The 25,240-nt window shown below is 42.5% G+C and overlaps 1 protein-coding gene across 1 annotated transcript in view; it reads right to left on the minus strand.

The window, feature by feature from the left end:
• The window catches only part of kcnq1.2 (potassium voltage-gated channel, KQT-like subfamily, member 1.2), a 176,822-nt gene that overhangs the window by 55,774 nt on the left and 95,808 nt on the right, over positions 1-25,240 (minus strand). The window contains exons 15-18 of the mRNA XM_034588885.1: positions 16,807-16,882; positions 15,651-15,745; positions 11,683-11,723; positions 10,177-10,238 (exon numbers count right to left, since the gene is read on the minus strand). Of these exons, the coding sequence (XP_034444776.1) occupies positions 10,177-10,238; positions 11,683-11,723; positions 15,651-15,745; positions 16,807-16,882 (274 nt within the window). The remainder of the gene's footprint in view (positions 1-10,176; positions 10,239-11,682; positions 11,724-15,650; positions 15,746-16,806; positions 16,883-25,240) is intronic.

Raw genomic sequence — 25,240 nt, forward strand, 5'->3', positions numbered from 1 at the left:
CAGTCAACTCCTTACATAGTCATAAACACGCCTGCATTAGCAACAGCTAGTTAAAGTCATTCCGTGAACCTGAGGTGCTGCCATGGCACAACGTCCAGCTTCAATAATAAAATGAAACATTTTTTCAATCTGCTCCCGTATAATTGGGTGGTAATGTCACTGTGTTGGTCGGTCCAACATCCCGGCTCATACGGAAATATCTCAACGACTATTGGATGGATCGACTTTCATGCCCCCTGAGGATGAAGCCTGCAGATTCTGGTGATGCCGTGACTTTTCTGTAAGTGCCACCATTAGGTTGACATTTTTTTTTTTTGGTAAAAGTTTGCAACATGTATTGGTCATGTTGGCTTTGATTTTGATATTGATATCCATTGTTTTTTTACGACTCCCTTTCATGCTTAAAAATGTCAAATCTGCAGCAGTGTTTAATGTTAAAACAAGCATCCAAACCAATAGCTGATCATAAACTAAGCATGAAAAAGAACTGAGAATCTGTCTTTGCATTTCTGTAGACACGTTTTTTATCAGAGCTCAGCAAAAATTGGGGTTTGACCCCCAACCGAAGGTTTATGAAGGTATTAAAAACACACATACAGTACAGACATACTTACAGTATTATACATAAGCACATACTGCCCATTATATGTTCCCCAGGTACTCGCTTGACTTAACAGCAGTGACATTTACACTCACTTTCTCTGGAGTAATTTACACAGTTTGTCATTATGTACATCTGGTTTACTGTTTCAGCAGTAGACTGATTTAATAGCTCTCAAAAGTAGGGTGGCACCAGGGCTACTTAGCACCATGTATTAGTGGAACTGCAGGTCCCAATAAAACACAGACCTCTGTTTCATGAACTGTACATTGACCCCTTCATAACCTTTTTAAAGACGCTCACACCTCCCTGCTGATAATGAACTGGTCCATGTAGGAGTATATTAGTGGTCAAGCCCAACTAGAAGTTGGTGGGGCATTTGGCCAAGATAATAAAATATGTGCAGAAAAATGTATCCCGGGGCCCTGCAAAACTTAGGCAATTAAAATGGAAATGTAGTATGGGTATGTACAGCCAAAAAGCAAGCCCACATGGGCGCTTGAGTGATGCAGGGGGGGAGACTAGGAGAAGGGAGGAGCTGACGAGAGACAGTGGCAGTGTAGAACATGATTTAGATGCTGCGAGTGAGACTGCAGACCTATAATCCTGAAGGCACAGAACCAGACAGAGACAGAGGATGGCGAAGGGGCAACCTCTGGGAATGAGAGGCCAGGAGGCCACAGAAAAAGACAGTTTGTGACAGCGGGCAAAAGAAAAAAACAACAGTGAGCTATAGAGCTAAAGAGTGATAGACAGACACAAAAGCAGAGAGATAGAAAAGGAGAGAGACAGTGAGATGGAGAGCGAGCAGCCAGACATGCAGGCAGACTGTCCGTCTCTGGTTTGTGGGAATGCGGTAAAGACACAGTAGTAAGGCAGGGTCCCGGCTCTGAAATTAGAGAGTGGCGCTAAGAGAAGGGAACCAGAGCCAGAGACCGTCTGGGAGCTGCCAGAGGCTGCATCCCCAGCGCACGGTCAAAACAGGATTTACTGCCGGGGCCGCACTACAAACAGCACGCTCCTCCCGGTGCGCTATCTAACTCATGGCAGCACACCACTCGTCGCGTGCTATCAAGTTCACAACGCTATAAAAGATACCACATCAGCGGTAGGAAGTGTCGAAGTGAGAAAGACCAGTTCAGCTCGGTGCAGCAGTGAGTCAAAGGAAGGATGATGGAGCAGGCCTGAGGGCAAATATAGCAAAAGAAACACACACACAAAAGCCCACACGCTAGTGTTGGTGTGGGCAAGTTGTGACAAGTGGGAGGATGACATGTAATATTGGAGTTTCAGAGGTTTATCAGACACTGCACAGCCATTCATAATCCTGTGTGAAAGACTTTTACAACTCTGGGAAGTTTTCGCTGTGACTGTAATTTTCCCATCGCCTTAAGGGCTACTATGCTTGCACATATTCAAGTGGCCAACACAACAGATAGTATTTAAGTTGCACTGCAGTAGCAAAGGTTCACCACGGTTTTTGGTTCAATGAGCTGGAGTCTTTTCAGTCTGGGGCTCTGCTGCAGCAGCACAGTCATCCCAGTGACCTGAATGAGGCTGAATGAGTACGAATGCTTTCTCTCGCCACGGAAATCTTTTCTGGCAAAATACTGGAAGCTTTGCAGCTTCAGACGAGTGCTGTTATCAGAGTTGGGTCAGATTACTTTGAAATGTAGTCAGTTACTGAAAAGAAATGACATGGCAATTTTTGTCGTTAGTAATATAAACCATTGGAATAGTATGTATAGTATATCATTGGATTGCATCGTGTTTAAAAAGTGGATGCAGCCACAACATTTTGAGATACAAAAACATATTTTTTCTTTTGCAATATCTGAAAATATTTCGAATGCATTTTTCACATTCAGCAATTGTACATGAGCTAAGCCATTGCTACCATTATCAACTATGCTACATATGGCAGATGCATATTTGCTGCTGAGCACTGCAGTGAAAATGGTTGAAACAAAATTCACTTGAAAGCAAACTCTTTCCCATGTTTTGTCAGAGAAAGAAAAGTGCTTCTTCAGATTTGAAGGTGAAATCTTTGCATTTGGCAGCAACTTTATTTCTGCCTTGCACAAATTGCACTGGGCATAAACTTTCTTTTCTATAAAGTGTAACACTGTATGTGAGATCCACTTTTTATTAGTTAGTAGCTTTGGTTATCATGAGAAATGTCTTGTAATCTATAATTTCTATATTTTAAATGTAACTACACTTTTCTAATGCATTCCAGGCCAATAATCTGATAAAGAAACCCTGATCACATGTAATCCATTACTGCCCAACCTGGCTGTGGATGACTTCTGACCACCCTGCAGCAGGGAGACGATTCCAGAGACCTAGATTTAATCAAAAAAAGGGAAAAGCTACTGCAGGTCATGTCCAGACATGCAGGGAGATTCTGTCTGGGCTTGTCGGCAGCGTGGGGCATTTAGGAGCACGGCTGCTGCTCTGACGCTCTGTGTTCCAGGATTCGTGTGCCTGTGTGTGAACGCGCTCACGCACTCGCACCAGCTTCCTTTGCCAAGTTTCCTCTCTTTGTTTAGACCGGCCCGGTCAGTCCGGCTCCCCGCTGAGCACACTGCAGCCAAATACACGCACATATATCAAAACACAGCACAACAACACACGGGGTGCTCGTAGGGCAGAGAGGTGCTGGGAATAGGAGCAAAGGGGAGTTCAGAGAGAGAGACAAACTGGTGTCTGTACTGGGGAACAGAACAAGAGGGGGAACACACACAACAAGAAAAACTGAACTGCTTTTTATTCATGCTATACTGCTGTTAAGAACGCCCCCTCAAAAACGCTGCTTTTACTTGTTTACACTGAGCCAATCAAGCAGGCGCACAGCACTGCCACCCCCCCACATGCGATTTTAGATAACACATCAGCTTTCCAGAATCAGAGGTGAGACGTGTAATATAATGGGTGTCTGCGTCCTATCTCCCTCTCACACACACACATGGATTTGTCCTGTCACTACCTCAGAGGCGGAACAACAATGCCCCGTTATTCGCTGTTTGCACCTTTAAAGCTGCCGCCGTGAACAGGCCGTGTGAAAAGAGCTAGAGACTGATGGGCAGGGGAGGTGGGATGGCAGCAGACTCACCCCTTTCCCGCAGAGGGGCAGGAAAAGGACAGACAGTGGGTCACCATAATTACAGAGGGAAATGGAAAGAGTGGAAGAACATGCAGAGAAGTGGAAGAATGAATAGAGCAACAGCAGCGACCCAGAGGAGAGGAAGGACAAGGGGTTGCGCAAAAATTACAGTGTGACCTCAACTTTACAGGAAACAAACGTGTGAGTTTATAATGGAATAATCTCAAAATTAGAACAAGAATAAATAACATTTGTCTTATTAATCCAAATAACAAAGTAGGGTGCATTTAAGAGGGGTGTTACATGCTTTAATCCTTTGTTCCTAAATAAAACATTTGCATTCATACACTTGAAAATATCCTGAAAACCAGCTGTTCTTCAGAAATGTAAGTGAGCATGACATAGTACAGTGGGAAAGTCACTGTGCATTAAATTAATCGTTCAAGTCTCCAAGAAACCCTTTTATATCTCTGCATGTAGTTGATAACAAAATGTTGGTTGAGCTTATTACAACATCACTTTATTTTAAAATTAAATATTTCCTCTATTCTTTGACTCTTCTGCATTCATTTTGTAGTGAATGTAAAACTAAAACTTTATGTAGTGAAATTAACATCACAACTGTAGCCATGGACAAAACCCTGGGCTTTAAAAAAGGATTATGCTTTGTACTGATATCTAAAACTGAGGAAAACATGACTGGATAGAAAATATTTACTCAGGGATTTTGCAGGTTTCAACAATTGAATATTACAACTTTTTAAGACCATTATTAGGGCAATTAATAATTTCACATTATATACAAAGTAAATGAGGGGAAATCCCACAGTCCCACAACTATTGGCAAAGTAAATTAGATCATTCAATTTCGACATGAACATTCAATTGAAAATGAACACACAGAAATGTTTACACAGTAAGGGCAAATTAAAGTATGCAAATGGGAACAGTTTCCACCATGTCCCTTCTTAAAGTTGTTTTTTTTTAATGAAAGGAGAAGTCATGATAACTACTGACCAGGCTGTTTGCATTTGTGGCTATTAATTGCTAGTTTTGTTTCTGTGTGATCATTACAAATTTTCCCCAACACATTAACAAGAAAGACTGAAGTAAATGCAACTTTATAAAAGAGACTTCAGATCAATTAAACATCAAATTGTCAAATTTGTGTTTTAGGGCCTAAAATACAGATTTCATTTGATTTTAAAAATGTTAAGACTTTTTAAAAGACCCACAGAAACCCTGTTATTGATTCTTTTTGTGCACACAACAAATCATTCATAGGTTTACAGCTTGAAAGGCATTTGACTCGTCTGCTCTCACCCCCCCAGCTGTTCAGTCTACGACTCATCCTGCAGAGATAATGAAGCTGTTCCTGTTTTCTGGAGCACTGCTGAGAGCTGAACTGTGGGGCTGCTGACTGGACAGTGTGTGTGTGTGTGTGTGTGTGTGTGTGTGTGTGTGTGCCTGCATGCGCGGATTTGTATATTTATTTGTGTCAGGATATCCACTTATATTTTTGTGTACAGTCTAATATACAAATATATGTGCATGTACTAGGCCCTTATCTCTAAAGCCCTCCACTGGGTCTGGATTGGACCAGTCTAAAAACACATACACACTCACACACACACACACACACACACACACACACACACACACACACACACACACACACACACACACACACTACTGCCCCCCTCAAAGCCATGCTTTTAGAGACGAGGGGCCCTTAATGCCTTACAGATGGACTCCTAACAAACACAACACTCTGTCTCGGCCCTCAAGTATTCCCAGTATTTGGCCTTGCTGTAATTTACAGCATACTTACCTAATTGAGATGCTATTAAGGTCAGAGCATGGCATTCTTCTGCGTGCGCCTGGTGCTAATGCACATGATATAAGCATGACATATACGCAGCGCAGTGTACTTGCCCTAATATAGCAGAGTGAAGTAAACCACACAGTGAGTGTGATGTACGGCCCATGTGGTGTACTGAAGTCAACACATATAGTGATGTGCTGAGCAGAGACGTGTCTGTGCAGGTCTGCAGGGCACTTTAGATGATGTTCTCCACACGAGACACAGCTGATGGTTTTATACCCAACAACCATCTGCAATTTACAAGGACAACTGAGTACTACAAAAATAACGACACCATGGTGAAAAAAAAAATATCGAATGTGAAACAAAAGCAGCCATGATGCTGAACTGACTTATTTTATAACGAAAAAAGTTTTACTTTTAATTTTATTCTTTTTTTTAAGCGATGTAATGCAACAAATGTATGTAGGGTGTGTTGGTAGTTTATTATGATAATGGAAACTAACCTTTGACTTGAAGTTAAATTTAAATCAGAATCTTGTACTTTTTAAAAATCTATAATAGTTGACTTTTTATGCTTTAGTTGTATTTAATAAATGTATTTAATCATAGTCTTCAATGCAATATCATCAAATGTATTTGAATCAGTAATGTATAACTTATTTTATAAATGATTAAATCATATATTAGTTTATATCAATTTTATTTTATTTTAATGTCATAAAATACCAAATTGGACATTTAAAGAATTCCATTTAGTTCAATATTTCAACCGTGTGAAAACCTTTTAACTTTGAAGAAAACAGATTGCTCTTTGTACGTTAATAAAAGCTGCCGTTTCCTCTGGACTGCACAAATCACCCCCAAAAAAATAGGATCGGACTTTAAAAAAAGCATCAGCTCGTTTTCAGACGGACATTTACAGGGCAGTGAAAGCATATTGCTGTAACTGCCTCTTCTGTCTATTGCTATGAGAGAAAAAATGTTCCTATAAAACTAGGAGAGATTTACCACAAGCAGGGGGCTGACTTCATCAGAAAACACGCAGCGAGCTCCTCTCTGAAAGGCCACGCTGAAGCCCTCAGACACTGGCCACTGTTTGAGCCTGTCGTTCGGGTATTTTTCACTGAGTGTGTCTGACAGAAAGATAACACACTGTCACGCGGTGCCATCCATCTTCGTTTCCAAGTCGCTCCTGGAGAATTCAATCTTGAGAGTGTGGGGTTAGACACATCGGTGATTAATCAACTCCGCGCTCATGTGTGTGTGAGAGTAGACCTATGTGTCTTTGTCTGTGTGATAAATCACTGTCTGACCCTGTACAGGACACACAATGCCTGAGCCTCCTTCAGCCCGCTGAGGATAAATTCATCTCCAAGTGACGTGCTGACAATAGTTGGACAAGAGGATGATTCTATCTCCCTCGCCCGGCTGCAGCGTGAGGAGCAGTGAGAGTGGTGGATGCCTGGGGCTGGGGTAGAAAGTGGGAATTTGTCTAGAGAAGAAAAAACGAAAAATGCTGGAGGCGAACCAAGAGTGAGTACTGGAAAAGGCATGGGAACACTCTCATGCGCACACAAACCCCAAAACACACAAACATCCCGGCACAAGAGTTGATGAATCATTCCTCAAGGCTATTGGGAAAGATTCCATTCAGAAGTGAATCAACTGTGACACCAGGGTTTGCGCGCTGCGTGATTAGGTTTACTATTATGAACGACATGCGAGAGGTGACGCAACCCCGGGGTAAATTACACAACGTTATGAAATAGATGCAGCCAATGCGAGGCAAACAAAAGTGACGGCGCCCGGAGATTCTGCTGCTAACAACCCGCTCGCAACTGAACTCTAAAGGGTTACAGCAACAAACTTCATTCTTTGTGTACGTTATCACATTATAGATCTGTAAACTACAAGTAATGTGGATTTCGCTTGAGTGTTATGAGTGTAATGTTTCGATGATGTATTATATCGTATCTGCACCACAGGTTTTAATGTTGAAAGTTGTTTCAGGAGGGGAAAACATTTTTGGGGTGTCGAAATCACAAACAAATCACACTCTTGTTTTTTTTACAAATTAAAAATTGATTAAAAAATAAAAGTATTATCCTAAGTGTAATATTAAATTCACCACCTTTCAGAAACGTTGAGCAGGCATATATAGCTCATCAGACAATAAGATGTGCTTGTGGAGCTTAAAGGGGGCATGTCCATCTGGAGGAGGACCAGGGAATGTACCGCGCAGCGGGGGTCGACAGGTTCATTCACCTGCTGCCCGAGGGAGAGAGGAAGCCCCTCTTTTTTTCCCCACATAACAGGTGTGCTGGCCCGTCACAACCATCAAAACACGAAATTCAACATGAGCAGAAAGGAGAGACGAGGAAAGGGGGTGGGCGCTGAGGCGAGGAAAACAGTAATTATGAGGGATGGGCGGCTGTAGCCGTCGCTATGGTTTCTGTTGCCGCTCCTCCGCTCCACTTTAAGAGGTCGCTCGGCGCATGTGAACGTTGCTCTGATTAGGGGAACAGTGATTGGTTCCACATTGTATAGGGAGGGAAAAGCAGCTAGCATCGGTAGGCTTCCACTGATTTGTTTGCCCATTATCCACCTCTCAGTTTAATTTTGCCTTGATGTCACTAGAAAGAAAGAAAATGAGAAGAGGAAAAAGAGAAGGGGAGAGTCATAGGTAGAGGGGAGAAACTTCTGAACGGACGTTTATGTTTCCAATCAGGAGATTATCATCACAACATGTACCCACAGCAAATGGGCCTGAACTCAATCACTGAGGGAGGTCTTCAGGCTCGGGTCGTACGGTTCATCGGTTCAAGATCATTACTCCTCTCCATGTAACAAAGGGCTCTAAGAACAGCCAACGCATGCAAACATTAGCGGACATCAGCGTTGATGAGCGCACAGAGATGGGAAGGTGAATGTCAAAGCAAAGTGGGGGAAATCCTGAGCCGGCGGAGTTGAATTGAAAAGCAGGGTCTGCAGAATGCATTGTTCTATTGTACAGGTTTTCTTTTTCATTTGCCATAAGATGTGAGAACAACTTGACTGTAGAGTGTAAAGGTGACTGCCCACTGGAACCAGGCCGAGCAGCTACGGGACGAAATGGGACCATGAAACATTTGATTCGTAGTAAAAAAAATTGATTGTGCACATACGTTTTTTAAGAGTGAAGGAACTACGCAACTGTCGCCTCACAGCAAGAAGGGTCCTGGTTCAAATCTGGTTGGGGTCTTTCTGTGTGTAATTTGCATGTTGTCCCCGTGTCTGCGTGGGTTTTCTTCGGGTGCTTCTTCTTCCCACAGTCCCAAAACATTCAGATTGGGGTTAGGTTGATTGAAGACTCTAAATTGATCGTATGTTTGAATGTGAGTGTGAATGATTGTTAATCTCTTTATGTCGGTCCTGAGATTTTTGCAATTGTGGAACCATCTCAATGGTAACAGTGAGCTCCACCAGTCAGAGACATGGTCAATGCACCTGAGGATTGTAGGTGGTGTAGTAATACACGTTCTTCTTAAGACGCAGTTGATATCATACGGACATGTGGCTTCTATTGAGCACATCAATGTGTCCCAATCTCGTATCTTGAGGTGAATCTACCTGGAATGGTTACAGTGTCATGGCTGATAATCAAGATCTCTATTCAGAAAATGAATGAGATTTTTACTTCTGGAACCAGGCTGTTGAGCTCTACAAAGGTCCGGTTTCCTTTTTTAATTGTTTCATGTAAAAAACTAAAACAAATGCTTGAATGCACAAACACATAAAACCAAACGTTTTCCAAATCCACAAACATAATTTCGCTTTCTAACGACGCGACCAGTCGCACAAACAGACAACAGATGTAGCCACACACCAAAACTAACAAACACATTTCATACCCTATGATTTGCATACAGAGAGACATTGAGACAGACAGGGAGGCAGACACATTCACAGACCAGTCCGACCAGTACAACCGTGCCCACTGAGGGAATGTCTATCTTGGCATCACACTGGCACCAGAGTCCGCACCATGCTGGCATCACGTTGGGCCCGCTCCTCAACGAGGGAGGACACACCTAGTTATACTCGTGGGCTTCGTAACACAGCTATTGGCTTTTGGCTATGCCTCACTGCATTAGGATTTTTTGCTGTAGCCACCCCAATGCCACCACTACTCTTATATTCCCTTATGGAAACATAAATGTCCAAGACCTGTCACCAGCTAACCAAGCGAGGATGACAGGAAATAATGAGGGCTGGCGTGGAAAATGAACAAAATGACCACGCCCCAAATAAAAATCAAGGAAAACAAAATAACGAGTAAAATTGAAGTTCAACATGGATGATGAGTAGATAGTGATGATAAGGTGGAGAACAGACAGGAGCCTGTACTTGTATCTGATGGTGGCACGGACCGAGCTGAACGCAGCCACAACAAGGTCATATCAAAAGATTCCACCACACGCACTGATCTGATAACAAGAGACACGAGCCAGCACACTCACACACACACAGTCCTGTCGTCACACACATACCTCTGCTCATAAACAGCAAGGGTGGTATTATAATTTTATGGCTGTTACAACACACACGCACAGACACACACACACATGCTCACACACACACACAGCAGGAGTGTGCCTCTACCTTATCTTCTAGCCTGATCAGTCGTGCTCCAACGGTCGGGTATTCTTTATCGTCCCCTTTTCCTGGATAAGGAAAAAGTGGAAACAAATCATATAGGCTATTGTATATAAACACATACAAACGATAAACAATTATAAAAATATTTATGTGTAAAACCATGGTTACAAGAATTCAAAAAAGAAAAAGGACATACAAATAGATGCAGAAAAGTGTATAGCGTCATACTCAGATCAATTATTGTGTGTGTGTGTGTGCGTGTGTGTAACAAATTACATAACTGAATCCTCACGATTCATAAAACATTCATTTATTTAGTTAATTTATTCTCTGGGCACTGGTCACAGTGGTAGTTTACAGTTCTCTACTGAAATGAACACAATAAATGAATGTCAGAAAGAGTTGCTGTGTGTGACCTTGATTTTCAGAAAACGTTCTCCTCCACTCTTCAGTGATCAAACGTTGAGTAAACTGACTTTAAGTAAGATGGCCTTCCACTTGTGAGTATCCCTGAACCCTGAATGCAACAACTCCTAAACTTCACTGATAACTGTTAGAGTATACAAAATACAGCCCAGGAATACAGGTCTCCAGAGCTGTTATCTTAATTTATTCACTTGTCCCCCTGGACAACTAGTTAAACATTTGAGTGACCAGAGTCAGCAAAGCCCCATTAGCATTTACTAAGAATCTGGAAACTGGACCAAAGGTAAAAAGGGCAGGAAGGAAGATGAATAGACCTGAATAACAAATCAAAGATCTCATACATGTTTCCTTGCTATTTTTCATGAATGTAGCTATACGTAGTTTTCTATGTAGCCACATAACATTTCCATTCTTAATCCTATAAAATACTGCAAAGGTTTAACTGGTTAGTTGTGTCTTTAACCAGAGGATGACAGCCATCATTCTGATATTTAGACTTTTTATCAAAACAAAAACTGTGTCAAAATGATAGCTATTACAAAGTGGCAACATGGACACAACCCTGTTCAAACTGCTGAACAAATATATGTGCTAATTCACAGGGCTGGAACCAGGCTATTAATAATGTCAATGTCATAACAAGACACATACATTTATTCATATGTATTCATTTATTTACTAAACACAACACAATCAAATATTACTGATGCAAAGTTATCAATCTGTAAAATGCTGATTAATTTTTTTCTTTCATATTTTTCAAAAATATTACCAAGTAGACAAATAATATCCCATTGAAAATAACTTTGGTATACTTGTTTAGCAGATACTAATGATTCATTCCTAATCTATGACTGATTTCCACGCAATTATGTGCACCGCGAAACAAGCAGCACACGTAGGTCAACATACCCACAACCAAACAGAGACATATTCACACACATCAGGGACGTCTCTCTGTCTCTCTCTCTCTCTTATTTAGTCTGGTTCAGTTTGTGTATGTGTGAGCTATAAACACAGAGATGGAGTGAGGAGTGACGGCTGTCTATCAGATACAGACTGTTTTGTTTGCTGCGTATTTACCTGGAAGAAACATTCCTGGTTTTCCCAGAGTGCCGTCCAGTCTGGGGGAAGAGACCAAAAAATATATTAGACAGGGAAAGGTAAAAAAAAAAAAAGAAAACATACACAGGCCAGCACTTTATTCTTCTTTGGGATTTAAGGTCCATGTTGGGAAAGAAGAGATTTTGAGAATAGAGTCATAGTTTTATGATAATAAAGTTATTAAGAGAATAAAGTTGTAATTGAGAACCCTAATATTAAGTCGTAATTTGTGTAAATGTTAAACTTTTTTTTATCATTAACTGGCCAGAATACTTGAACAGTAAAAAAATATAAACCAATTTATTAAAGTGCCAATAAAATAAAAATAAAATGGCATTAGCATGAAGAGAATTTACATTGCTTTAAGAAAAAAAAACAAGTTTTAAATGGGTAAATATATGAATGCAACGCTCCCATTGAGATGTGAAGCTCTGAAAATAAACAGTGAGAGAAGGAAAGGTTTCAGTTGCCCATGTGGCCCGTTAGTCAACCATAAATTCAGTGAAGCAGGAGGCACTTCACTTTGCACTGTGCAGCCATTCTCTTCTTTTCATCACCATAAATTAAGGGTGGATTTTTATCACAGCCACCACATGTCTTTATTTAACTTTTATTCATGCCAGTGACACATTTGATTCAAAGCGGTCGCTGCATTATTGCAGTGTTTTCAGACGAGTCGGATGAGGCCGTCTTTTTTTCTTTGCTTTCAAATTTTAGATTTCAGTAAAAATCTTTTTTAGGGTTACAAAACAATCTGTCAACAAGTTGGATTTCATGAAACGAGTTTACCAGTATTATTACTGCAGACGATTACTTAGAATTTACAGTCAAATGATTTCAGTGTTGTGTTGATACACTGATACATGGTTTAAAGACTGCACAGTGCATCACCGTGGTTCAGTTGAGGTACTGGTGTTATGAGGTCCAGGTGACACACTTACGTAAGTTTGACCCAATTTATTATCTAACTGACCTCCTGCGTGGGAGAGTGTGGTTTGGTTTGGAAAAGAAAATCACTTTAGAAAAAAAGCAGAAAGGTTTAGAGAAGAGGACGAAAGGTTTTTACTTTAGCGGGGACTGGAGTTGATTACAGCTCCACAAAGTGCAACAAGGTGTAACAAATCAGAGAGCAGCGAGGCTCCGATCTGTCAGAGCAACAGTACGGACAGGAGGATGATGAAGGTGCAGCTGACAGAAACCATTAGGAGCTGCAGAATTACTGCAAGCTGAAAAGAGACATTTGTAATGGAGTCATCTCTCTCTTCCTGCTGTTTTCATGACGCAGATCGGTTCAGTTAAGGACCACGGTCCAGTCATGTCTGTGCTCCATTGTTTACATCTGAGCTGGTTAGTTTTGCTTTCACGTTAAGATTTAGGGAGCACACATCATCTGTTGTCATGTGGGCCGGGGTCTACCTATACTTGACAAACTCAGCTCTAAAGATAAAATTGAGGAGGAATTTAATAGCAATGAATTCAAAACACATACTGGTATAACAGGAATATTAAACTGGATGGTTTTATATCAGACAAGGAGCTAACTGATCATTTTAATAGTTTTTATCTTTGGTTCGATTCAAACAATTTTAAAGAACAAGTTGATCAGATGAGATTAAAAACCTCTTACACTCCACAACTTGAATTTGATGTTCAAAATGTCAGGGACATACTCAGTAAAACTAAAACCAACAAGAGCCCCGGGCCCTGACAATATCTCTGGTCATCTACTTAAACACTGTGCAGATCAATGATCTATTATTTTCCATTACATATTCAAGAGTTCCTTAGAGCAGCAAATTTGCCTTCACTGTGGAAAAAGGTCAACAAATGTGCCTGTGGCTAAGAACAGGTCCCCTAAGGGCCTTAGTGATTTTAGATCTGTGGCCCTGACCTCACTGGTTATGAAGGCATTTGAAAACCTCATAGAGAGCGAGTTGGTCAGGGCTGTGGAGGATTCATCGGATCCTTTACAGTTTGCTTATAGGAGCAGAAAAGGGGTTGATGATGCTGTGATGTTTTCATATTTCTCCTCTGCTTTTACCACAACTCAGCCCCAACATTTTAGCCAATAAACTGCTCTCTTATTTGAGCCTGTGTCCTGGCATTGTTGGATGGAGTTTAAGGCTTCCTTGTGGACAGATCCCAGTGTGTGAGAGTAAATGGCTCTGTGTCTGACATGCTGTTCTCCTCCACTGCTTCGCCACAGGGCTGTGTCCTTTCACCCATCTTGTACATCTTGTACACTGACGACTGCAGAGGTCCCCGACCAGGCCAGACTTATCCTGAAGTTATCAGATGACATGGTCATAGTGAGCCTGTTACAGGGGGAGGACACAGCACCTGGCCCAGAGGTGGAGGATTTTATTCAGTGGTGTAACAACTTCAGAAACACCAAAGTCACGCTCATAGATTTTTGAAGGAAGTCCTATCCAGCAATTCAGATTACTATCAATGGAAAGGTTTTTTGAACGAGGCAGAGTTATAAGTACATGGGTATTGTTATCGATAAAAAACTAACATTCAATAAAAAATACAGAATTACTTTGTGGCAAAACACAGCAACGTCTTCACTTCCTCCGGAGGCTCAATTGTTTTGGTGTGTGCACTGAATTGAAGACACCTTTTTTTACAACTCAATGGTAGAGTCTGTTCCTACCTTTGGCTTTATCGACTAGTTTGGTAATCTCTGTATCGGGGACAAGAGTAAGTTGCAACACGTCATTCAGGTCAGATCACTGGCGTTAAGTTCCCTGACCTTTCTCTCACCTTTGGAAAGAGAGCTTCAGCTGAGGCTCGATACATCTAACAGTGTCCTCGAGATCCTCTTGTGCCACAGACTGTGTTTCCTGTTCCTGTTCCTGTTTTTGTTCTTTTGCCTCGCTGCAAAACAAAATTCCCCCTCGGTGGCTATAAAGTTGAAGCGTAAGTTTAAGTTGACATTAATTGGTTTCTAGATGTGCGTGCACCTGTCACGCTGCAGTTTTCTGTCGGACACAGGGGCCGATCTACGTTTGTCCAAATCAGGGGCCATACATGACCACAATTTACTCAGAGGGGACAATTATGTGTCCAACACTCATGCACAATGCCTGATTCAGTAAGGTGCACATTTAAGTCATTCATTGTTTGTTTGCTCTATAGCTTTGAGCAAAGCCACACATCATTGAACATGTTTTGAAAATTGTTCCTTGTTCAAGAACATTGTTAACTTCAAAAAAACTCAGAATAATACAAATTCTTACCAAATTGGTATCGTTACTAAGTGATGAGTTCATTAAAAATAGACTACTGAGCAGACAGGGACAATCAGATTTCAGCTGGGGCCACTGCCCCCCTGGCACCACCCCTGATATAAAGGGTAGTAGTTTTGCTGTTTGAAAGTACGTCTTGGCATTTTTATGCGTTTTTTGCAATGTGACTGCTAACTTTTGCTTCTCTTCAGCTTCTTCTTCTATTGTTTAATGCCTTCTTAACTCCGTGCAATTGGACCGAAAGTCTGCACTATCGAAAAAAAAAGTGTTTTTTCCCTGCAAATGAAGAGGACCATGGTTTGATTTGACCAAGACCACTTATTTGGGTCAGCATCATTTTGGTCCGAGGCACCTTTCACAACTCCAGACCTGTTCTCACACTCCGGACCAGACAACATCGGTGTGAAACTGCCAGTAAAGGGCAAGATAAATAGAGGCACAATTTCACACCAAAAATGAAAATGGACACAATATTGCCAAATAGCGCCTGAAAGTTCAACTAAATTATTTAGTTTTAGAAAATGGAAATATATATTTTGCATTCTCACTTCTTCCTTCTTCTTATAACTATATGTAGTGGTTTGCAAAGTAATGGTGCAAAATAAAATGGAACAATAAAGGTTTGAAACAAATGACACAAGTTAGGGCCAAAAAGAGAAGAAAGAAACATCAAACATCAAACATCAAACACGGCACCTTCTCTGTAGCTCCTTGATGCGGACCATCATGTTGAGGTGACCCTGGGAATACTGCTCCATCACGTCCCGCACATCGTAGGGTTTCCGTGCTTGCTGCGGATCCATGAGCGTGGACACACACACACACACATACACACACACACACACACACAAACACACAGGGACACAAAAGCCATTGTCAACCACAGCCTCTGCTGCTTGGTCCCTAAAAACATCCCCAACCCCCTTCGGGTTCAAAGGGTTCATTGTTAACTCATTGTATGTGTGTGTGTGTTTGTGTGCATGCGTGCGTGGCATCGCTAACTCATTGGGTTGTGTTTGTGCATGCGTCTACGTGCGTGTGTGTGTACGCCAACAAGTGCATGGCCAATGCAGAAAGCAATCGTATTAAGCTCCTTTCACAGCTTTGTTTAGTGCGACACAGATACAAGCAACATCAGAAAGAACCCAGTGAACTCTTTAGGGTATCCCTGGTACACACAAAGTATAGCCCCTGCAGCTGACATCACTTAGGCCGTAATTGAAAACATACAGAACACTTGGAGACGGTAAGAATATACAGGGACCACTCTGCAATAACATGCAGTATGAAAACGATGTCTCAAACACGATCATTGTTTTTCTTTAACTCGTTTTTTATTTCACTGCACAAAACAGTACTGCACAACACATTTCTGCTGACTCCAGTGCTACATGAGGCCACGTCCTGCTGTGTGTGCACGGGCAGCTTCTGCTGTGTTTGTGTGCGCGCAGTACAGTAAATGAATTCCTACTGTAGCCCCAGAGACAGGTTAGAAGATTTCCCATGATACTACGCCCGAACTGAAGCGAGCACAAAGAAGACATGCAGGTGCAAGTTCCAGGCATTTACACACAAACACGCACGTACACATGCACAGCAGCGCCGCCGCAGCTGATAAATGCCTCGGGGGCCTCCCCCTCCTCTTCCTGTAACCACACACACACACACACACACACACACACACACACACACACACACACACACACACACACACACACACACACACACACACACAAACAACCCACTTCTCTCACTCTCAGTTTGTCTCTCTGTATCTCTGTGTTTACTCCTCCCTTGCTCTCTTCTACTCTGTTGTGTTTCTTTCTCCTCCTCTGGTTTTTCTTTCTCTTACCTGAAATTTCCTCCTGGCCACAAAGTACTGCATCCTGCGGAGGACTTTGACAGCCGACCTCTGGGCATGGGACAGCCTGCGATAGAAAAGGGAGAACGGTTAAAGCTACACATGTTTTTTTAATGTATTTATTTATGGTTTGTTAGGGACAGATTCCCTTTACATAGATAAACTAAGAACAGCTGTCCAGTGCGAGTATCTGATGCTTTCAGACATGGACTGAACTGCAGGGGGGGGGGGCTGTATGTGTGAACCCAAATGTCCGACTGAGAGGCTTCAAACTGTCTCCGGAGTTTCTCCGACCAGCCCCCTTTTAAAAAGACAGAATAAGTTTCGATGTGCTGTAAACAACAACAACAACACGTGATCTCAGCAGCAGAATTTGTGACATTGGGCTTCGGCCTGCTGTGTCACCCCTCACCAGAATGTTCAGCAGTTTTCTGTTATTGTGAATGCATCTGAGTGGAGACTCTCCTGCTGCGTTGCCCATGTGGGAAAGGCAAACTCTGCAGAAAGTCCAGACACAATTCTGCGGACATTTTGAGGAGTTCATGTCTGAAAAAACAGCAATAGACAAACTGAGAACAGCTGTCTAATGCAAGTATCATTGTGTTTCTAGCGGACGCTAATTTGCAAGGTCGTCTCCCGGAGAGCTTTTCATGAAAAATAAATGAAGAGCAAATTAAAACATTACAGACTTTATATGTGTGCAAGTTTGTTGCTCAGTTAACCAGGATTTGGGGCACAGGATGCACAGGATGTTTTACAGAATAAGACTTTACAGTTGCCACTTTAAGCTGCTCTGGTTGATCGACTACAGTTCTATAGTCTCTGGGTTGACAGTTTTGCATTCATGTTCATAAAACTACGCATTTAACCTTTAACAATATGCATCAACGCAGATCAACGCCTGAGCTCGATTGTTCCAGCCTCAACGCTCACAACTCTGAATATGAAAACTGGTGCAAACTAAAAAACAAGATGACAACCAGACTCAGTTTGCATCAAGAAGAGCCCAACAACACATGTCCCCCCCGCCCCCCCCCCCCCCCCCCCCCCTCCCCCCGGCTGAAAGCAGCACATCTGTGTCAACACAAAGGAAAACCCACTGGTATTGAGCTAAACAGTGAAACAGAAACCGCTGGATGCAAACAACACACACACACACACACAGACTCGTACTTGCAAATCGTGGTGATTGTGTGGCGTGCACTCGTGTTTGTTTTTTCAGAGAGGCACTCATTCGGTTTATTTGTCAGAAATTGCCGTAACATGTCCTTGGGTGTGCAGTGTGTGACAGCAGCATGTTGGGGTGATGTACACGCTACGAGTGGTAATCGATTGTGAGAGAACGTTTCATGTTGAGTGGCTGGATTCCACTGGTTGAAAAATACACAAATACTGAGTGCAGACTTAGACACACACATGCACACACTAAAGACTGTACAACAAAGTCTGATAACCTGCCGTAGGGTTTTTCAACTTCATCAGTCAGTGATCCTGGTTTTATGTTTAATGTCCCAGGACAGTATATTTCATTGTACTGTATTTTCAAGTACATATAGGAAGCTCCAAACATCATATATTAATGATGCGATATAAAGTCCAACACATCAGCATTCACCCCTCCCTTTCTTTCCACCAAATACTAGTCCACATTTGTAGTTCCAATGTGTTAAAATGCTGAAGAGAGATTTCTTATTAACAATCTTTATTCCAACACGGTGAGGCTGCAATAATCTGCACAATTTAAGGGCAATAAAAGTACATAGTGAATAAAGCTCCGAAAGTAAAAACAGTTCCTCCTCTTTTTTCTTTGCTCCCTGTTCTTGTGCCTGTTTCTGTCTGTCCTCTATTTCAATAATTGTTGTCAGACAACTGAGAACAGGGTTTTGGCCATGGCTCACACTGTGAATGGTCCTCATTAATGTTGATCAAATCACTGTTTCATAAGTGCAAATTCAGCATTCTCGCCTGTTGTCCTGCAACACTCTGCTCGCTTTTCTTTGCTCCCGGTTTTTGTGCCCATTTCTCTGTCTATCCTTTATTTCACGTACGGTATGTCTCAGAGACAGGTGACAACAATCAAAGACATCAAAGTTAGCTGGTGTGTCACGAGATGGTGTGTGTGTGTGTGTGTGTGTGTGTGTGTGTGTGTGTGTGTGTGTGTGTGTGTGTGTGTGTGTGTGTGTGTGTGTGTGTGTGCGCGCGCGCGTGCGTGTGTGTGTGTGTGTGCGTGTGTGTGTGTGCGTGTGTCACTCCACACACAAGTCTGACGAGTAGCAGACTTCAATAACTTCCCAAAGCATTGAACTACAGCCAGGTTCATCACTTTTTTGGGTCCCGTGGAAACATGTCCGTTGTAGTTTTTGCTATTTGCAGCGTGTTTCTGTATTTGCATGTGTCGTCAAATTGATGAAGTTGTTTACTTAATTTGCACATGTTTTTTTCTATTTGCACGTGTTCTCTTATCAGCCACTGTAGAAAGCAGCTTAGGATGACAGAAACAAAAAGGGAATGGAAACAAATATGGGGAAGGAAAATGCTCAGGCGTTCCCTATAAGTACAAAAAGGATTGTTGGGACTCCAGGCGCCCACTTTTACACACACTTGTCTGGAGCACATAATACTACACTGTGCATAATAACATGCTCAAATGCAGTTTCTGAATGCTCTGTGTGTTTGCATGTGCGTGCGCAGTAAGAAGCTCTTTCGCTGCTCCCCTGAGCGTGACTGCAGCCACAGATAAGTTCTTCTCCACTTAAACGGCTAGCAAACAAAAAAAAATGAATGCCTCCATTCGTACGTCAGCGCCTACACGTTTGTATGTAAGGGGGAAACGCATGTGTTGTTTTTGAGCACGTCTCTCGAGCCATGTCCCAGTCAAAGCAGACACACCCACATGCACACACACACACACACACACACACACACACACACACACCCTTGACACACCGAAAACACATACGCCGCCCTCCCCCTCCCCAAACAAGGGTCTTTGTGGAGTCAACAAGTCGCTCTGAGGTCTTAATTAGGGCCGAGGAACAACAAAAGGACTTAGCAGACAATGCAATGACATGGGACCATAAAACCTGAACATCAAAGGGCTGCTGTCTTTTTTCCTGCCCTCCATGCTTGGCCTACCCGAGCTACAGGAGGAAATGCACACAAACAATACCAGACATAAAGAGTGTGAGGCCCTGTTTTGGGTGGAAAAAAAGTCAAACCACCCCACCACCACCGCCTCCTTGCTCTCTATCGTAGATGAGGGATTTTTTTTTTTTTCCTATCAACCCCTCCACATACACACCCCCTAAACATTTGGCACGCAGAAAGTGAAGGAATGTGATTCCCACATCTCTCGCGCTGATGCTGCCCCTCAAACACTTGCCGGCTCTGACTCTTCTTACTCATTACCGTCTGCCTTCATCCTCTTCTGTCTTTTCTGCTCTTTGTGTTTACGTTTCATCCGTGCAGTCCTTGTGTGAGTCAGCATAGCTCAGATCTCACGCATGACAATATTCTTTCCACTGTCCCGCGCCATATGATTCATTCTCTACTGTGTGTATTTATTTTCTTTCCTCTGCGGATTAAACCCCAACTTCCAGCTCAACAGTAGAAATCATATGAAAGCTATTGTTGATGGAGTCATGAACTGACCTTGGCCCCCTCTTGAAAGGCTGTGACAGATTGAGCCCCATGGTCTCCCCCTGGACACTTCTCTCTTAATAACGTTTCCGTTTTTTTTTTCATTTTCAGACGGTCACGTTGGAGATCTCAGAGTTGTCAATGGCAACTCTCCCTCATTCACCGCCCCCCCTCTACTCTTTCTTTGGCAGGGGACTGTCAAATATCCTGTGCTTCCATGGTGCCCAGCAATAACCTCGGAGTCGGGAGAAAGCTGCTGCAGACATCAATGTGCTGTGTTCGGGACCCAGCAAGACAGCTGGCCTGTGTGTGTGTGTGTGTGAGATAAGCTTTAAGACTAGTGACTGGTCCATCAAAGAGATGTGCTCGTCTTCTGTTCTCCGCAAAAACAGGCATTCCTTTATCATATCTTGGAAGGATAAGATGACTACATTCTTTCAGGCATGTTTGATCTGAAAGTGATGGCATGCCAGAGGGTGTCGTGGTAAGAATTATAAGGGTGCTCTGCTGAGACGCTGTATCGCAACGGACAAGTTTCCCCATTCAGTGAGGAATTCAAATGAATGGGCTTCATTGAAGTTTCTAATGGAAGAAATTCCCCCAATGTGGACCTGTCACTTTGGAGGGGTTTGTCTAATGAGATATTAAACCAGCTGTTGCAGTGGTTTGCACGAAAGAAGAACAAACTTGGCCTCAGATTGTGGTAGAAGTCTGAAAATGTCTTTCCGAAGAAGGACATAAATTGAAGAGGACCTGAAATACTTTTGTTAGGATTTTGAAACAAAGAAAGAATCTTAAAAATTGTAAAATGTTCTCTCTCTATTCTCTCTATATGTTCTCTCTCAGTTAAACAACCAGCGTTGAACTCCAGATATGCTTCTGAAATTACCCAGAGGGGCAGCATGTGAGCGAGTGGGTGTGCTGATGACTTGGGAACACGTGACAGACGCAAAACTGAAAAAATGAAAACAATACAAATATCTCAGGATGAAAAAATTGAGCCACAAACATAGGACATGCAGACGAAGATGTCAACTTGAAAGGTCAACGGAATTTAAGAGCTCTTTGTGATAAGGGCCAACGCCGATGTCGATGTGCAGAAACAAAAACTAAATCATTGACACAGTTTTCTGTTCTTAAACAAGTAAATGAGCATAAATCCGGGTTTAGGTCAAAACTGTGTGAATGGTACTTGTTAACATTAATCAAAAATAAACAGCTCTTACTGTCTTTCCCTCTTGCATGTTTGCACTCCCCTGCATTACAGTATCGTTATGTCTAGTATTGTAAAATATTTTTTTCAAAATGTTGATGCAATGCTTTTACATTTACTGTCATCTTAAGATTGAACATATTCAGAATTATGAATCTAAACAAGGTTTAAACTTCACGACATGGAGCGTCATGCAGCTGGTTAAATATAGTTTCTGATACAACAGTTTCCCATCTCCTTGTGTCTCTGCTCCAGTTGTTTCCATGTTTCCCCCCCATGACCAGATCAATAGGCGCTGATCGAGACATGCTGGAGACAAAAGCAGCAACCAAACCACATCAAAGCCCAGCGTCCATTAAGGGCTGATGACAAAGAGAGAACAGAGGGAGCACGCCATGTTTGATGTGTGTGGCCATAGAGGGAGGGAAAACAAGAGAGAAACGCCCAAGATACTGTGAATTCACTGTGTGACCGTCACCTCCTGGAAACAGAGTTAAACGACCGTATACTGTGAAAGGTGGCCATAATGTGTATATACAGGCAGGGGTAAAGCTCATGCAGACAAACACTTTCCACACATCTGTTTTATCTGGTTTCTCTCGATTTGAAAAAACTGTATTGAGAGAGAAAAAGAAGACGAACCCATGGTCAATAAGTAAATGATTTGAACTCTGTGGTAACTTATTGTAGTGTTCATCATAGCTCCTGTTTTCAACTGTGTTTGTTGGTTTATTTGACTATGCAGAACCTACTGAACTGATTTTCACCAAACTAGGTGGAGGTATAGGGCCTGGGCTATAGAAGAACCCATTAAAGATTGGTGCAGATGCAGATTAAGTGGCACATACAGTTTTTTTAACCAACTTTGTATGACTTTACAACACAAGACATTTTTCAACATTTGTGTCAATTTTGTAGGGAATAATTCACTTATCTTAAGTTTCAAAATCAGGCTCATTAGTCGGACGATATTTATAAGTGTCAACAATTTTTGTGCATATACAGATTGTTCAGGGTTGGGAGAAGAATGAGCTCCACTCCGCCATTTTAATTCAAAACTATGAGTCTTGTGCAAAGTGTCCCCCTTGATCTCATGGACACGCACACATTCACCACATAAATCTAAAAGGTATCTGTGAATACACTCGTGTGAGTATCCCACCGATGTAAAATATCTCCTCTCTAGACATGGTTGACATCCCGGTGACCTCAGAAAAGTCCCGCCCATGTTTAATGTTAATGACGCCAACTCTCACAACATGTCATTATTCGAGGAGAACAGACAGCCACAGCTTTTTTTTTTCCCAGCGCGCATGGAGAAGATTGGAGAGGAGAGCCCTTTTCACAAGTGCACTAATGACTGGTGAACTCCTCCTGACACAACTCTAACTGCCAAATTAACTAAGAGATTTGGGGCGAAGAGGTTTCCAGTTAGATAGGCGAGAAAATGAAAAAGTGCAGCCGTGGGAAAAAACGCCTTTTACTGGGGTGTGAATACCACAAGGAGCTAAGATTGCCATCTGTAAAATGCAGACAAAAACTTTAGTTAGTTTAAGGATACTAGTTCCCATGGGTTCTAACATAAAATACAGTTTTGTTCTCACAGTAAAAATTACTGATATAAAAGAGGGAAAAAAAGAGGTGTGGACAATAGCTGCCTTGTAGATGTGGCCAGTCTAATTCAGGGTTATAGGTTAGTGTTTGAGGCCCCAGGTGTAGCTTAGCGAGAGACTGCGGCTTCTTCAAAGTGAGCTTAATTAGAGAGTCACACAGATTCAGGGTTAATGACCCCCTCTTTGGTGCCAGACCCACCTCTAGTCTCCATGTTAAACCTATGGTGAGTCACTAAAGTCACAGCATTACCCCAGGGATGGACAGTCAGTCAGGCAACCACTTTACTCCACTAAAAAGTTTCAGCAGCTTTTTGTTGAAGACCCAAATCAGGTCGCCTGTCCAATTTCCTTAATGCGTGGGGTGTGTGTGTAACTTTCCGAAGCTTTCACACCCACTTCTTGCTGTAATTTGCAGAGATGAGTAAGAGAAACAAGCTCCATTTAGACCTTTTCTCTCTAGCAACACTTTGTGTATCTGGAAAATACTGAAAATGTGCATCATTACTGTGGGGATTTAAGGGCAGCATACAGTATGACACACCAAACCATCTGCAGCCATTTTTTTCTGTGCACGTTGTAATAGGCCACCTCCCTCCCATAAAATCAGTGGGTATGCTTTGTTTTTTAAATCGCGGGTAACCCCACCTAAAAAAATGCAATTGACTCCTTTCCCATTGCGAGAGGAGCTTATACCTCTCGGTTATTTGACATTGAAAACCAACATGTCATATCAACACATTACACATCACACACAAACGGCAAATGTGTAAAGGCAGACTGATACTTATTGGGAGAATTCCTTATGCCTCATTTTCACTCATTTCACTCTGCTTGCACATGTATTTTTACATCTTTTTGAAGTTTGGCTGACTCTACTCAGAATCAGAATCAGAATCAGAAGTATTTATTGCCAAGGTATTTCATCGGTCCAGGATGAAGAGTGGGGAGTGGGGAGCAGTGAGCCTTGCCAAAGGCTGCACACACAGATCCTAATGCACCAGCATCCATTTTTAAACAAAGCAAAAAGGCTCATATATATATAGACGTACATATTGGCGCATGAAAATCCAACAAAATCACAATCTCCCTTCGTGTGAGGAGCAAACATTCTTGAGATCCAGTGTGTGTGGGTGTGCGCGTGCACGTTGTGAAGACAGGAGGGCGATTGGGTTTCTCTGGTGGGGGGAGGAGAGGGTGAGGTGGCAAAGAAGGATTTATAATTCATGGCCTAATAGGATTTGTTGCTGTTTAGCAGGATTAGGCATGTTAGAGAAAGAATCTATTTATTGCTGCCAGTCGGGGGGGTCCCCGCTCCTGGGTGGGGTGGGGAGGTTTTGAGGGTAGAGGGTGGCGAGGTGAGGTCAGGGGGGGGGGACTCTAGACCCTTGAAACTTTTTTTTTTCCCCTAGTCATTTTCTGGGATAACCCCTGTCACTGAGGGTCCCGAGCAACTGAGACCACCCCCCTCCTCTCTGCTCTTAGTCCCACTAGAGCCACCATTTTTGGATTAAATTGGCTGTTTTTCTCTTTCATAGCTCTCTGATAATCCAAGCACATGAGCCCAGTGGTTGATCATGCCAACACAGCTGGCTGTTCATGGGTGTTTTTGTGTGTCTGTGTATGTTCGGGGTCTATCAGCACCACCTCGCCCTTGGGGGAGCAAGAGCCGGATGGAGGTGGCGGTCACAGACCTGCTCAGGTTCAGCCTGGCTTAACCCTGGCTCTGGACGCAGCGGGAGGACAAAGAAGAAGTGGAGGAGAAGAGGGACCAGGGGGAAAAAAGAACATGCGAGAGAGAGAGAGAGAGAGAGAGAGAGAGAGAGAGAGAGAGAGAGAGAGAGAGAGAGAGAGAAGGAAGAGGTGGAGGGTGACCTGTGGGCCTTCTTAGCTAAGGGGCTTCCCTTTCATAAGCCAATGGGTTCAGATTATAAAACTTTGCTACTTTTCAAAAGAGCATTAT

Source organism: Hippoglossus hippoglossus, chromosome 6, assembly GCF_009819705.1.
Source record: "Hippoglossus hippoglossus isolate fHipHip1 chromosome 6, fHipHip1.pri, whole genome shotgun sequence".
NCBI classification, from domain to species: domain Eukaryota; kingdom Metazoa; phylum Chordata; class Actinopteri; order Pleuronectiformes; family Pleuronectidae; genus Hippoglossus; species Hippoglossus hippoglossus.